The sequence below is a fragment of the Dysidea avara genome, chromosome 4 (assembly GCF_963678975.1).
Source record: "Dysidea avara chromosome 4, odDysAvar1.4, whole genome shotgun sequence".
NCBI lineage: Eukaryota > Metazoa > Porifera > Demospongiae > Dictyoceratida > Dysideidae > Dysidea > Dysidea avara.
In genome coordinates, this window is record NC_089275.1 from 37,830,555 (window position 1) to 37,846,746 (window position 16,192).

Genomic DNA, 16,192 nt, shown 5'->3' on the forward strand with positions numbered 1-16,192 from the left:
CCAAGTTATAGTTCATAATATTGGATGTGCATGGAAGACCCCTTTTTGTAAACCCAATCATGTATTTTGATGACAATTCTTGTAACAGACAATGGTTATAACACATGGTATATTTGTTATCATTATTGCTACTCAGCTTGATTAATATTCTGCCTCCCTAGTCAGGCTTGTGTAACCAAAAATCGTATTATTTTCAAGTGTAAAATAAGTCTGACTCTTGAATCACTATTTAAGGTACATGGTCAACATGCAGTGCATATACTCTATTATGCTGCAGGAATTTCTTTTAGAGTATTAAGAGCAAGTCTGGCATTCAGTTTAAAGGTTTCAGTGTATTTAGAGGTTTAGCATTACAAATCCTGGTAGGAATATAAATTCCACTAGCTGGTGACAGATTTTGAGATTACTCTCATATATATGTATATACCACTTTCACACCTCACTTCAAAGGGAAGAGAAGGTGTATAAGTGGTATAATAGCACTGCGCCCTCGTGCTCGTGTGTATATTTCAGGCAAATCACTCGTGCCCATGTTACAACTACTACATAATATGCCAGGAACTACCTTCAGCAGCCGATAAGCTCCTGATAGTCAATTAGTTGTGCGATTGCTTATTAGAGTATTTTTATTGTTTCAGCCAACAGAGACAATTTCAGAATTACACTACTGCAGGGAACGTATACTATTTCTTTGTTGAAATACGTAAATGATATGCATTCAGGGATCTTCACATAAACCATAATATTATGGTTTCTGAATCTAGTAGCATGAAATGTGCAATATAAACAAAGTTCCCACATTATATATGTACAGTAGAGACATATTTTTAGTAATGTTTTCAGTCCACATATTTAGGTTTGTCACCTTTGTTTACTGCTTTACTAAAAAAATTTATTTATCATGAGTATGAAAAAATGCTAGGTTGAGTACATACAATTGGAAACAAATGAATACAATCAGAAACACATATAAAACATTATATAAGCACAAAGCTAAAATAGCTAGTACAAAACAAACAAACACACTAAACAACACATTGTTCTGGTAATGAATGTTGTCTTGCAGTAGCTTTAACATTTCGTTGTTGTCTTCATGTATTGCTTGCTGACGGTGTAACAACCGTTTAAGGGACTCTATGCGTCGTTCATAATCCTTTGGATACTGTTGTTTCTGGGTTTGAGCTATGTCATCTCTTGTTGCTAACCTTTCAAACTTTTTTTGCATTTCATTGTTCAGTACATCAATTTTGTACTGTATCACTTGACTAACTTTATCAAATTGTTGCTCACAGTTGGAGTTGATTGACTTTAACAATGTTACATTGCTGGGGTAGCGTGTAGTTTCACATTTTTCTATGAATTGTTCGGTTATACTCTTGGTTTGGGATTTTAGAATAAAGTTTTCAGAAGACGGCAAGGCACCTACATACAAGTATATAATTATGTACAACATCCCTGTGTATGATTGCATGTGAAATTACCTGCTCAAAAAACTTGACCCTCACAACAAAGCCAACATACATATTTATTATGTACATACTTGTACAGTATACAATAAGTACCTGACTCATACACACAGCTGTGCATATGTACAAACATGCCTAGTATGTATGTAGAGCTGGGCAATAGTAAAGAAAAATATCAAGTATTGTGATATTAATTTTCATCTCGTATCATGATAATTATTTAGCCTATACACCATCATGATGGATGTAACACTTCTAAATGACTACTAAATGGTTCTATTCATGAACCATATTCTTGTCTTTTCACAAGAAAGGAGCAATGATTAGTTGTAAACAATGTACAAATTAGCAAGTTTATTTACATTAACTACTGATTTGTCTTTGCATAGTATCATGATACATATCGTTATTGTGATATTTTTATTACTATCGATCGCCTTGTGAAAAATTTGCTATTGCCCAGCACTACTAGTCTGTATCATACGTAGATATACCACTTTTACACCTCAGATCAAAAGAAACCACAGGGTTATATTTCACATATTGCTCTGACCACAGGGTGATATCATGATTATAGCCCTGACCACGATGCCTTTGATGCTGAGGCAACTACAAAGCATCAGTTCCCTTTGATTCTTTATTGAGCTGCTTAGAGTTTACATTGTGGGTTTTAGTTTAGCATATAGACTTGGATGGCCACTCATTCTCTTCAAGGAAAAGTAATTGAATGAGTCATCATCACGTAGTTCAGCTGCTACGCATCACTAAATAATTGTTTACACAGTGTTGGCAATGGTTTTCTATATAGCACATTTCAACCATGTGACAGGATGGCTTAGAAATTCTCAGGGTCAGTAACCTGAACTCTTTGCACTTACTTTAGCACCTTAAACTATTTTAGACATCCTTAACTAGCTTACTTGGCTACAAATGGTAAGGTGTCCACAAAAGGTATCCATTTGCAAACATGGAAGAAGTACACCACAACAGGAAATTTTGACAAAAGGAAAAGTTGATGAATCCTCAGTTATCAGCTTTGATGAATTAAATGTTGATGAAAATCACAAAATCATAATAGGCTTTGAAGGTGCTAATTCAAGGTTTGACAAATTAAAAGTTGCCATTTGTCAAATGTGTTGACCTTCAAACTTTCCTGACATAAAAGTAAGCTAAGGGGGCTATACTGTGTTCAAGGAAAATCTTACTCTATTAGTGGTTAGCTATACTGTAATTGGAAGCCAGTTTTGTACTAAGTAATATTACTAGTCTAACAAATTCATTGTAACTTCCTGTAGTTCTATGGTTCATGATCTAACTAATTATTGGCCAGACTGTTTGGCTGAAAGGTGATGAGATACTTTATTGGTTTACAATTGGACTTTCAACACTAGTGGCAGCATTTTATCTGCCCAAAGTGCTCATGCACTATGTAACGTATTATGACATACTTGCAATTATATATTTTCAGGTAGATTAATACTCATGTGCAGTATGTGTATGTAAACAACAATTAAACACACACCGGTATTGCTACTTACTTGAATAATCATCAAATGGCTGTCCAAATGCAGGACAATCAAATATATAAGCTGTAGATTTAGATAATGTATATACAATGTATTGATAATATATAATAATTACTCTTTAGTGGCTAACTACATTTTATGAAAAAGGTATGGACTACTACATGTTAGGGCTGGAACAAAGGTCAAATTTTACCCTCCGAGCTTCTTGCAAGAAAGCTACCAAAGTTTTGAAGCTTTGTTATTTATGCCATGCTAGTAATTGGTGATAAAAATTGACAAGTATACGCCCATATTTTTTGCTGCTGCTGTAGCACAGGCTCTAGTAAAACTGCTTTGATTGTACAAACTTTATCAAGATACTACTGCATGCTTCCAGGGATTTTTGACTTAGACAAGCCAGTATTCATGGTTACAAAGCTTTGGAGGGGTAAAACTACTTTTGAAGGCTACAAAACCTTTGAAGTTTCTGAAGCTTTGTCCCAGCCCTACTACATGTATGTCTCTAGATAATATGGCTGCTACATTTTCGAAACTCATCTGGCAGTGGTAAAACAGTTAAACCAAATACCAGTGTCATGTTTGGCTTAACGGCAGCTTACACTGATTTGTCCAGGGGACCAGCCCAAAAGTTACATACACAAATACACAAATTTACATTATGTTAATCTAGAACACATGATATATACACAGACACACAGACAGACAGACACACAGTCACATTACATAGTGATACAGACAAAAGTATACTTACATTGATTATGATGACTTTCCATAATTGGTACCTGATCTGCATATCGTTTCCTACTTAAAACATAAATCCTAACTTTACAGCTTACACAACTTACTGGTCCTGTTGAATCACTTCCTGTTCAATTTCATTGCAGACATCTTGCAAGTTGTCGTCCTGCCTGACTGCATCAAGTAACATCTCCCAAGTACTCTCAGTGGGTCTGTTATGCCATTCAGTAAGCATCTCACAACAGCAGTTAAAGGCAACATCATTTTCTCTCTGTGCAATGGCGTTTATACTTGAACTATCAAACTGCAGATTAGGTGCAATGGTTCTCCAATGTGTGTCGATCTTTGGGACAACCAAAGTGAAGAGATGTTCTAATACAGGCTCTGTAAGAACAATACAACATGCACTGTTATTTAGGTGCTCGAGTTCTGTTGTGTACATATTTTTGTCACTGACTATATGTACATGGTTACACTGACGTATGAAGGGGTAATTGCCACTGGTATGTGTGTGTGTGTGTGTGCGTGTGTGTGTGTGGGCTGTGAATAACTGAACAGTGCAATATGGGGGAAATGAACCACACTATCTTAGTACACATACTTTCTGCTTTCTATAAATGCAGCCGGATTTAGTTCCAGCAGACATTTGACTCCTTGTACTGATTAAGTTACTCTTTATATCAACATTTAGCCAAATGCAGTAGCTTTTGTCAAGGAAAATTTCAGTCAATTAAATGCAGTGATAAAATAGTTATGAAGTTCTCAAGTATGGATAAAATTTTATGTGTGAAAATTAAGGGTACCTTTTCACAAACCCAGTCACAAATGCATGTCCTACTTTTGTTCCTTGTCAGTTAACTATTAACAGAAATGTCCTCTTGCCAGACATATGCAGGTACAAAACATGCTAGACTTTAAATGAGTATATGCACAGTATGTGCGCCCGAAATATTAGGGGTGCAAGTAAAGAGTAGCCATTTGCTTCATTGTTCTGCCTGCTAATGTAACAAACACTCAGTTACACAAAAGCAATACTTAGTCCATGCTTGTCCTTGGACTCTCTCATGTGTAGATAGTTACTGCAAGAAGCTCATTGATGTGCTAACCGTGTGATCAACACGGAAGAGAAAACAACAAAGGATTTCATAATGCATACATGTGTATATGTGACCCACTGAGCAAAAACCAGCCATTTTCGCAAATTACTCAAATTCCATTTTATTGCTTCTCTGTTATCTATATATATAGTGACAAAGGAGTGGACAGCCAAAGTTTCAGCCTTTTGTGATGAATAGTCTTGGAGTTATAGTGATAGACAGTTGAGACAGGAATAAACTCGATATGTACAGCAACAATACAGCAAATAAACTACAGGCGCTTACTTAATCAATCATAACTCACAACTGAAACAAGCTACAAAGATGGTATTTGGCTCAGTCTGTTCACCGTGAACTGGCACATCAATCAAAGTATATAGTGTTTTCCCTGTGCGTCTCCGTGTGGACAAAGAAGAGGGCCATTTCAACAATTAAATTACGATGGTACACTTTAATTGCATCATGCATAAACATCCATAACTCACGAACCATATGCTGTACAAACACAAAACAAAGATTTTCTTACTCCCAATGAACAGGAGCATCAGGTGGTGTATAGGTTTTATTGATTTGAGCCTTTGATTAATACGTGCTAGGGCTGAGTGATACTGCCATTTTAGTATCACGATCGATACTAAAGCCACTATTCACGATACTGAATAGTTCACGATACTTATGAATAAGTCAATCATAGCTGCTACTACATAGTGTATTGCTCAGCATTCCTGCAGGAAGTCCTTACAGGTGATAGCAAACTAGCCACTATCATCCTTGTTTACAGTAACATAACACATGCTTTGAGGTTATGTTATGCTGTTCACACCTCTCTGCAGGGGAAACCAAGTGGGTGGACTTTATCACTTACAAGGATTCTTAGCTAAATACTGCATAAAAATGAACTTTTAATGACACAATGTACAGGCATGGTATCATGATAGTTAAATAACAAAATATTACGATATCAATACTTTCAAAATATCACAATATATCGCTAAAACGATAGTATCGCTCAGCCCTAATACGTGCATAAAATTTTCATGTAGCACATGTATTTTTACCGTTTGTTTCAATACGTTGTAATAGCAAAATAGAATTTTGTGAAAATGGCCGGGTTTTCGCTCAGCGGGTCACATATGTTTTTGGTGAAAACATCTATTCTATATAATTATAGCATCACCACAATTGTTGATTGTACCAAATGTTGGCTGAAGGCAATTTACCAGTTCACTACTGTAGTAAAAATTAAATATAAATACCACATTTGGAGGACTTTTGAAGGCATAATGGAGACACTCAGTAACTTTTTTTTGGAAAAAAATGGAAACCTATATGGTCTCCATACACTACATGTAAGAACAGACATACAATTACACCTCACTTAGTGGCCACCTCTCCAGATAAGGAAAGGCTTATAATATCAGCAATGCTTAACATACTATACTGCATGGCCTTGTCACTTTGTGAAGGTATCACTATAAGAAATTATGATAGACATACAGTACCTTGTAACAAGATATCTTCAGTTTGAGTTACTTGAACCGCCATTAGTGGATCACCAACTTATCCTACAATGAAATGCAGTGTACACTAATGGTATACATGTGATGATTTAAGACGAATACACAATACTAATTTGATGTAAATGAAACAAACAGGATAGGTGAACATCAAATAGTACAATTCTTGAAAGGCCATTGTTATTGAGCATTGACACTGATCATCAGTGGCAATAAGAAGTAGTGCTGAAACGATTATTCGGTTATTTGACTATTCGGTCGGTATGGCACTATTCAATTTGTTACCACACTATTCGGATAATTGCTAGCACTTTGTACACTGTGTTCAAATGGAAAAGCCAGCCTTGAAACTTAAGATTGTGAATGAAGTGATGTATCTATGCCGTAAAAAATTTATTTTAGAAAAGATAGAAATAGCTCTTAGGCTTTACCTTGCTCCCTAACAAAAGGTTTCAGTACTTATTCAATAGAAGTATAAACTTTAAAGAATAATCGAATATTCGGTCATTTTGTTCACAACTATTCGAATAGTAAAAAATGCTATTCATTTCAGCATTAATAAGAAGCCACCAGTGACTATTGAGGCTGACCAAAAAACAGGAAAGACAGGTAAGTTTCAACAAGAAGTGTAAACAATGCATTCACACCACGATTTCTGAATTAGTACACTTGGATAATATATTTCTTGTTGACAAATTTACACAGTGCTTATTAGGACAGCTCCGAAACCAAAGTGACCCTAATTAGCCCTTAGGTAGTCATGATACATTAGTACAACTACATTGTCTTTTAGAATGCAATTTTTTTGGTGAGTTCAAAGTAACTTGGCAGGATGTGCCACACTCTTCCAATTCTAGCTTGCCTCAAACTCACCAAAAATTGACAAACTAATGTGCTTGATATTTGATTTGTTCCAATGAATCAACATCAATGACACACACACACGTCAATAGCCATTGTGTACTCCCTACTGCTGACTGTGGTAAGATGAGTTTCACAACACAGCACTAATGATTTTTTCATAAATAAATTTGATGCAGACAGCAACGGAAAACCTTTATTGGAAATATGTGAAATAGAAGAACAAGGTGTTTTCCACTAACAAAGGAAATATATTAGTAACCTTCAAATATATGGAAGAGCTGAAAAAAGCTCACCAAGGCTAGGAGTCAATGCTTGACAAATACTAATCTTTGTTCTCACATCCTGCTTGTAGTTTTACAAGCTTGACCTACTTAGTAGAGCATTAGTGTGTGTGATGCAACAGGCACATCCAATGTATCCCCAATTACTGTAGGCTACTGCAATACATATGAAATATGCACACATCATTTAAGGGGGTGTCACATATACACACGCTGTACGTACATCTGCGAGTGGTCAAAAGTCCTTTGCTGTAACTAAGAACCAATTTCACTGCCCTGCGACTTAAGAGCGAGTATTTAAACTTTTCAATTGTGGGTTTCTAATTATTGTCTTTGATCGTTAACTTTACACGAATTTAGACATCATTGAGAGCTTGAATGTGGTCGCAGATTTACGTACAGTGAGTGACTTTGTGCCGCGACCCTCCTGTTATTGTACTTTTTTTTTTTCTCCAAGGGTGCCTGCACCCCTCGCCACCACCCCCAGCACCAGATGGTAAAAGTGCTGGACAAAAAGACTGTAAACTCAAAAAATCAATGAGATGGCAACTTGTTATTGTACTTGTGCCCGATTTTAATATCTATCAGCACACGTGAATCATACGCATACAGTACACAGCTTACGAACGTAACCGTACCTTTTGACGAAACGACTGCTGTAGCTATCTCTGTGGACTGTGGCGTACTTGTTCAAGGTTCTTTTCCTGTTTCCTCATGTGCCAATTATACGCGCGTCAAATAATAATAATAAATGTCACGTGATAACTCCAACTGTACAAACCAGTAGGTTATAGACTCGCCAGGCTAATCTTCGAGTTTGCTATTCTGTGCGAGCTCTATATGTGCTCAGATATACAATACCTATACCATACAGCTGGGGGGGAGACTTCTGCATGCATGAATGTTGTTATCAGGGTACAGCTGAAGGGAAGTCTAGCTAATTGTATTGTATTGTATTGTATTGTATTGTATTGTATTGTATTGTATTGTATTAATGCTTTACAGTGACCAGCACTGAAGGTCTGCAGCAACATGTGCTGCAGCCTTAGGATTGCCTAACCTAATTTCAAGGACCGTAGACTTAGTGACTTATAGCTGAAAAGGTGTAACAGAAAAGGGGCCAAAGTAAGAAAAAAAATCCCTCCAACCCCAGGAATCGAACTGCAGGTCACCCAAGTCTAGTCGGGGCCACACTCAGTCTCCTCCAGGAGGGATGGATTTTCTTCCTTAATCCTAAAGTATATTAATTTTAACTGATGCTGTCATCCCTGGATAAACAAAACAGTGCAGTGAAGTTTGCAATGACTAGAAACTAGTCAAGGGTTTGAGTTGAGCTACATACGTTATAATTAATTTGTTGCAATGTGCAATTTGCAATTGACAAGGCCAGACAAACTTGATTAATTGTTTGCTATTTGCATCACTTTTCATCCTAGCCTACTGCCTCAAATTTCCGTCATTAATTGTTGCTGTTATTAGTCATGATCACATGCACATGAGAAGGCTGGTTTTCACTTTACAGCACAGGAAACATTTTCACTTTGCAGCTCAACTTGAAGGAGTAAGAAAACGGCTAGCTTTTACTGAGAAGACTTTAGTTAATCAATTATGGTAACAGGTAGCCTGTGTTGGAACATTTTCCTTATAATTAATAATGAATTACGTACACTCAACCAACACTACTTCTCTACACTGTATGTACAATAAGCACTTTTAGGGTCACTGGCCAGCACCTGCATACAGAATTACACAATTCTACATATGTGACCGGATTTGCGAAAAGGTTTTATCATTACATATAATTGCTTGAAATTTTCTATGAATACAGATAAAGTATCTCGCTGAAATTAAATGCAAGTTATAATCAGTATAAGGAGTTAAAATTTAATGTTACGTCATTTTGTTTGCTGGCATGTAAAATGTGTGGAAAAGGTATCTTTTCACAAATCCAGTCACATATTCTGCTTATGCACCATTTTAGGACATAGCACCAAAAAGCCTAGCTAGCTGACATTAAAGAAACCAGCTTACTAGAACTGTAGTTGTTATGTACTATTATATAGGCACCAGCCTATAGCTTAGCTCACATAATATACAGTAGGTACGTACCTGCTAGCATTATGAACATAATGCTCATTTTGAATTCCACACCACAATTTTAAAAATATAATAGCTTATGCAGAAAATGACAAAAACTACTAATAATGATCAGGAATTAAGATTAAACCATTAATAATCTAAGACATATTAAATAGATTTTGTCTTTCATATGTACAAGGACTACTAAGGCCCTTCATATTACATGCTATGGTTGTGGTGACATTGATAAGAACTGGACCACATATGTAGAGAAATATAACTACAGCATGAGCACCATGCAAAGTGAATGTGTACCAATCACACAGTGATGCATACCTTATCATTACACATGCATATACACGTCAAATTATGTACATCTAAGCCAGTAAAAGTGTGCATAGTGTAAATGCAAAATTTGAAAGTCACACTGTTATAATGCTTACAGCCAAAATTAAAAGTGTGTTATGACATATTACAATTTTGTGCGGCACTTGTGTTCCCTGAAAATGCTGACATTCCAGCAGAAATGAGATCATTCATATCAAGACCTGACTGCTGCAGTGGAAGTTGCATTATGGTGGATAGTATGTTTGGATCACTCATCATTTCAGGCAGAAATTTTTGATAGAGTCCCATTGAGTCTTGCAGCATAGGAGTCAATACTTCAGTGTAACGACTACCAAACTTTTGTATTATTTCAAGTTGTTTCTGTGTATCCTCTCTTGAAATTACCATCGCATACAACTCAGATCGCATAGTAATGTAAAGTTTAATTTGGACTGGCATGGGTTTCAAATAACTAAAATAATAATTCAATTGGAGTCTTGTAGCTATAGGCACTTTATTGGATGTGCTAATAATGTCAATTAGTTCTTTCAGTAATTTCAGGTAACTGTCTAGCAATATGTTTATATAGGATATTGCTTGATCACCATGTCCACTGTTAAGAAATGTTACAGTTTTCTTGTACTTTTCTCTCAGCGTCAGGAATGTTTCCTTCTTCACTTGTGGAAGCCTTCTTGACACATCAGGAAAATCTTCAACACTTAGTTTTATAATAGCTTGAAGCATGAGTGGAATTGTTTTAATGTATATTGGAATGATAATGGAATCCACCATGTTGTATAAGTAAAACTTGCAGTGATCTGCATCCACTCGCATGCTTATAGACTCAAGGTTGCTTTGCATGTACTGCTGTACAAATGATGCATCTAACAGAAACTTTTGTAAAACTTCATTTACATCTTTGCTTTCTGAAAAACTCTCAAAGAAGTATTGCATAATTGCTGGATGAATTTCAATGCCATGAGTGTCATCTGTATTAGCAAAAGTAGGTAGTGAAGTGTATGACAAAAGCCCCATGGACTGTAGTATGGAACAGCAGCAATCAACAATTTCTAAATTTCGTCCCCAAATACAAAACAGCAGTGATTTTGATGTAACTTTGCCAAATGTAAATGTTGTCGCAAGCTTTGCCAGTCTATGCAGGTCATCTTCATTTAAAAATACTAAACTCGCTCTAACACAGGCATTAATGGCATTCTCCAAGTTAGGTTCTATTGGATCAAATTCAGCTAGTCCACAATTACTCAGCTTTTTAAAGGTTTGCTTTATAATAGAAGCAGAAGACCGATTTGGCATTGCTTTGTGTTGCTGACCTAATTGTCCCCTGACAAGATTTAGTAGCAGTGGAGACTTGTGTACACTCAATGCAAGTTCCGTAAGTTGCTCAAATGATGCAGCATCAAGCGGTTGAAATTCTGGTATTGTTAGGAATTCAACTGCTTCACGTTGGTCCATGCCTTTCACAGGAATCACATGTTTACAATTGATTGTAGTTGAAATGTCACTCTTGCGGGTGGTAAGAACAATTTTGCAACTTGCAAATGTATCAATGTACACTTTAGCATCTTCCACTTCCCACACATCATCAATGATAACCAAAAGCTTATTAGCATGATTCTTGCATAGAGTATCAATCTCTTCAGACAAGCAAGTCACCAATTCTTCTTCAGTGACTTCCTTTTCTTCATCAGTTTCAGGTTGTGTCCATGGCAGTCCAGTTAGATTTAGATAAAGTTGTGAGAGTAAGTTGAAAGGCTTTCCTGGTACTGGTCCCAATTTTATCCAGAGAAAACCAGATAGGAAATTCATTTGAACAGGAGGCTGATGACACAACATTTTGGCCAGTGTAGATTTTCCAATTCCTCCTGCTCCAATAAGTGCCACAGTCAGAGCAGCACTAGAATCAACTACTAGTGCATCTGTAACTGTTTGTAAAATGCTTTGCCGCTGGATGTAGTACAATGGAAGTGGTGGTGGAGGTTGGTAGACAACATCTGTTGTGCAAAACACATAATATAACTACAACTTATAATTGCGATGATGGTTGCATTGCACTACATAACTATGTGGGAAAATCCTACTTTGGCATGGTGGTAGAATGCCAATGTAGGGATATTTCCAAATAGATATACGTATGTGATGTAACCCTACCATCAATCATATCCTCTTGTTGTATCATAGGAACCCTACTTCATTTCTAAATTAATAAAATTTTAATTGCACTAGTTTGTTGACTTGTTTTGATATAGCATTGGTGCTATACACATGCGGCTGTGACTGCTTTATGTATCTCGATCTTGCTGCTTATTTCGAGTGAGCTATGCAATAGATTTGGGGGTGTGGTTCAATGCCTTGTCTTGTTTTCTACAGCAAAACTGCAGCTGATTGCAGCTAGATCATTTAGGGGCATGCATGGTGACATGTTCTGATTGTTTGAGGGTGTGGTCATAATACAATCATTTGTTTATCAAGTAACAAGTGCAGCTACCGGTACCTACTCCATCTTAACAGTAGCTGAAGCACTTCAAATAGCTTCTAAATACAATCCTCGAATGAAAGTGTCAACATGGAAAGTTAATGCCTCCTCCTTACATGAAGAAGAAGACAACCATGCAATTCAAAGGCAAACTGTAGAAAGCAGACATTCTTTGGAACCAGAAAAGGCACATTCCACACGCGAGTTTGTAATTGTGGTGAGATGGTGGCCATATGCATGTGCTGCATCATTTGGCTTCTAGCCTTGCAACTGTGGTCAGGCAGGCAGGCAAGCTGGCACACCAAAATCAAGTTATGGCAGTTTTTAAAACAAAGTTCAATATTTGGCCTTCTGTAAGTGTTTTCTTGTTCTTTTTAACACATGCACTAAGACATTCCTGTAAGGCTACTTTTCATCATGTGTGACATTACTATGATGATTTTTAATGGCAGCATTTTGGTAGACGCCGTTCATATTAGGAGGGAGCCCTATTAAATAGTACTGTACTGTTTGATTATTATAAGTACTTTAAACTTGTGCAGGCTCTATGCATGTACTTATTTATTTAGTAGCTACGTATAACATCTCACCAATTTGGATCAGTTTCAGTGCATTGATTAGTTTCTCCCAAGTAGCATCGGTGTCTTCCTCAAGCCATTTCTTCATTGTCGCATAACAGCAGGAAACAATTTTGTTGCAATGTGTAGCATACTTTACTTCAATACCATTAAGACTCGCACTATCTACTCCAAGTTCCCTGCCAATTTGTTTCCAATATCTACCTTTGTCCTTAAGAAGCAATCTTTGGATGTATATTAGGTCAGGCCTTTTCCCTGTAAAAATTAAAGACACAGTGAAATATGTAGTGTTGTACTGTATACACCCAGTGTGCATTACAAGTGACAAAATATTTCATATAAAACCTTCTTTTTTAGAAAAATAAATTCAGCATTGTAATTGTCAACCAGTTTGTAATAGGCTACAGTCAAGAGTAAAGTTACACAGTGCGTATAATGAATTACTGCAGTCATAATTTGTCTGGATTAGGATCCAGGATTCTGATCCACTATTTTGTAGTTCACACTTCATCAAATTACCCACATCTTTCAAATGAATGAATTGAAAGATGAAAATTTGATGTGCACAAAACAATATTCACATTCTTTACAGGTACAGAATTCTAGGTATGTAATTTCACAAAGAAACGATCACTTGCTATCTAAAGAGTAATCGGAAAAAACTGACAAAAGAACAAAACCTTCACTACCATTGACACACGTAGTTTTACATAAAAGTCAAACATTACCTCTAACTTCTCCGCATGATGCAATATCATCTAAAGTCACCCATTCTATGTTCATCATCTTTTGTGCAATACTCACTGTATCAGAGGTCCCTGAAATAGCAATTTACAATAATTATACACGTACCTATTGACACATACTCTATATTAAATCTGTATTCACAAGCATATATCATACCGTAGAGTCGGGTTGTTAAGCACATGCATCTGTTAATTGCATATTATATGTTAAGCACATACACATTTCTGTAATTAACCATGGATGATAAGTGCACATGGGCATATGCGACGATACAGCTACACACAGCAAGTATTGTCAAGAAAAGCTGAGAGTACTGAACCATTAATGTCTTCTCAAGCACTTACGTCTCTGTTGAGGTATCCCTTTGCTATGCATATAGCAAATCAGCAATCTGGATAATGATAATTTGTTTATCACGAAGGATTTCACTCAGAAATGGAGTCAAATATTCTTACACACTGGCGTGGTGACTATTAACTACTCTCACAACGTAGTGATTCTGTGTTACACTCACCACAATTATTTATTAGGCATATGCGCCTAACAGATACTATGATTTTTGCAAAAAGTTTTTTTCCAAAAATTATAAGCGCATGCGCTTAACAACCCGACTTTACGGTAACACTGAACCAATTAATAATAGTGCCAGAAATATAGGTTTAGTGGATGCCTGTATTTTTATCAAACCAGATCACATTCAGTTCTGATCCAGATTACTATATATTTGGATCAGTGTGTCATTTGGATTGGTGATTTTGACACCTATTTCTTACAAACTGTGTAATTCTGGAGAGATCGTGCCTACACTACCCTTGTGCATAACAAACTTAGAAATGTTAAAATCCATGAAAATGCCCAATGTATGAATACAAAATGGAGTCACTTTTACATACCTGTGTCTAATTGTCTTTGGCGAAACTGCATGAATTCCATTAAGGCAGTTCTTGACAATGAGGCCACTATATATATAAAATCGTCATGTACATGTATACAGCACTCAGTACCATTTATAAAGATAAGAACACTGATTACCAATTGCACTGTGCCATATAGTTTACACAACAGTGTTACAGTAATTACTTCTAAAGTGCACCACATTAACAGTGCTGCACAAAGAATTGGAAATTGGCAATGTATGAAAACAACAATCGATAGCATGTTTGGAAGGCAAGGTTTTCAGATCCTGTCACATGCAGCACAGTATTAAAAATGAGTATTACATACCACAAATGTTCATTTCTTCTGGAATTGTAACAGCGCCACTGGATCTGTAAAAGTCTACAATGTAAAATAAAATGTATGCATTAGCAAGATTAATACAACAGCTGAAAGGTACTACATGTATATATGTGACCGGATTTGCAAAAAGGTACCTTTTCCACACATTTGACATACCAGCAAACAAAATGTCATAACTGTTGACTCCTTGCACTGATTGACTTTCTGTTTGTATCAAAATGTAACCAACAAATGTAGGCATATTTATGGAAAATTGCAGACACATGCTTGCAATGATACAAAAGTTACAACATTTGGAAGTTGAAAAAATGGGTCAAATTTTATGTGTGAAAAAGGTACCTTTTTGCAAATCCGGTCACATATAATCATCATAGGGCAGACAGGGATGCCACATTACATATACGCACGTGCATGTTTGTACCTGTGCATACATACATAGTAACACACCGAATAGGCATATGTGACTGAATTTTAGAAGACCGTCGATATACGCACATTTATCAAAATTCGTTTTATTGGTTCTTTGTTGTCTACAAGGGCAGAGGAATGGACTAGCTAAGTTTCAGCTTCATAAGTTAAACAGTGTGGGAAATACAGTAGTAGACAGCTGGACGAGCGAATAAATCAATATGTACAGAAGACACCGAGAAAATAATCTACAGGCGCTTATACAAACCATCATAACTTACTGATACAATGGCGTATGGAGTTGAATTCTTGCTCATTGTGTGCACCATGAAGTTGTGAATCCACCAAGGTATAGTTTTTGCCGTAGGTATTCTTCTGTAATCCGGAAGGAAGGCAAAGTCATTGAAGAAAGATCTTAGTAAATTCTTTTGTCACTGCAACGTAAACAAACATCTGTAACTCTGAAAACCACCTGTGTATGAAGATGAAACAAAGATTGTCCCTATGAATAGGGGAACACGATGATGCCCAGGATTTATCCACTGTAGTGCCAATTCACCGACCAGCACGGCAATAAAAACTTGCGTAAATTTTTTCTGGAGCTTGCATTTTATCCATTGTTATTAAATGCGTTTTATTATAAAAGTACTATTGTGCGTAGATTGACGGTTTTCTAAAATTATGTCACATATAGAGTTTATGTACACAAGTACGGTTGCCACTCAAATGCATTGTTGTCTCACAAGAGTGTGAGCAATTAAAAAACTTGCTAATTAAAGGGTGTGGAACCTGTTTTGTTAGCGAGTATTCATCCTGTTTCGTTTGGGATGA

General features: G+C 36.4%; 2 protein-coding genes across 3 annotated transcripts in view; both read right to left on the bottom strand.

The window, feature by feature from the left end:
- Window positions 1-878: 878 nt before the first annotated feature.
- LOC136252029 (uncharacterized) lies at window positions 879-8,240 on the bottom strand. The gene is made up of 6 exons (XM_066044366.1): window positions 8,128-8,240; window positions 6,330-6,392; window positions 3,838-4,114; window positions 3,744-3,793; window positions 3,005-3,055; window positions 879-1,422 (listed from the first exon to the last, which is right to left on the bottom strand). The coding sequence occupies exons 2-6, from the start codon at window positions 6,370-6,372 to the stop codon at window positions 893-895; spliced, it is 951 nt and encodes a 316-aa protein (XP_065900438.1). The 5' UTR covers window positions 6,373-6,392; window positions 8,128-8,240; the 3' UTR covers window positions 879-892.
- Window positions 8,241-9,880: 1,640 nt separating this feature from the next.
- Window positions 9,881-16,192, bottom strand: part of LOC136252030 (uncharacterized) — a 36,781-nt gene continuing 30,469 nt past the window's right edge. For both annotated transcript variants that reach the window (XM_066044368.1, XM_066044367.1), the window contains exons 17-21: window positions 14,939-14,992; window positions 14,608-14,673; window positions 13,696-13,785; window positions 12,980-13,222; window positions 9,881-11,907 (exon numbers count right to left, since the gene is read on the bottom strand). In XM_066044368.1, the coding sequence (XP_065900440.1) occupies window positions 10,031-11,907; window positions 12,980-13,222; window positions 13,696-13,785; window positions 14,608-14,673; window positions 14,939-14,992 (2,330 nt within the window). In that variant the 3' untranslated portion in view covers window positions 9,881-10,030. The remainder of the gene's footprint in view (window positions 11,908-12,979; window positions 13,223-13,695; window positions 13,786-14,607; window positions 14,674-14,938; window positions 14,993-16,192) is intronic.

Coding starts and splice junctions, on each gene's coding strand:
- LOC136252029 (XM_066044366.1), bottom strand. CDS start 6,372: ATGGCGGTTCAAGTAACTCAAACTGAAGATATCTTGTTACAAG. Junction 3,056..3,743: donor GGAAAGTCATCATAATCAAT/GTAAGTATACTT, acceptor CTAAATCTACAG/CTTATATATTTGATTGTCCT. Junction 1,423..3,004: donor GCCATTTGATGATTATTCAA/GTAAGTAGCAAT, acceptor ACTTGTATGTAG/GTGCCTTGCCGTCTTCTGAA.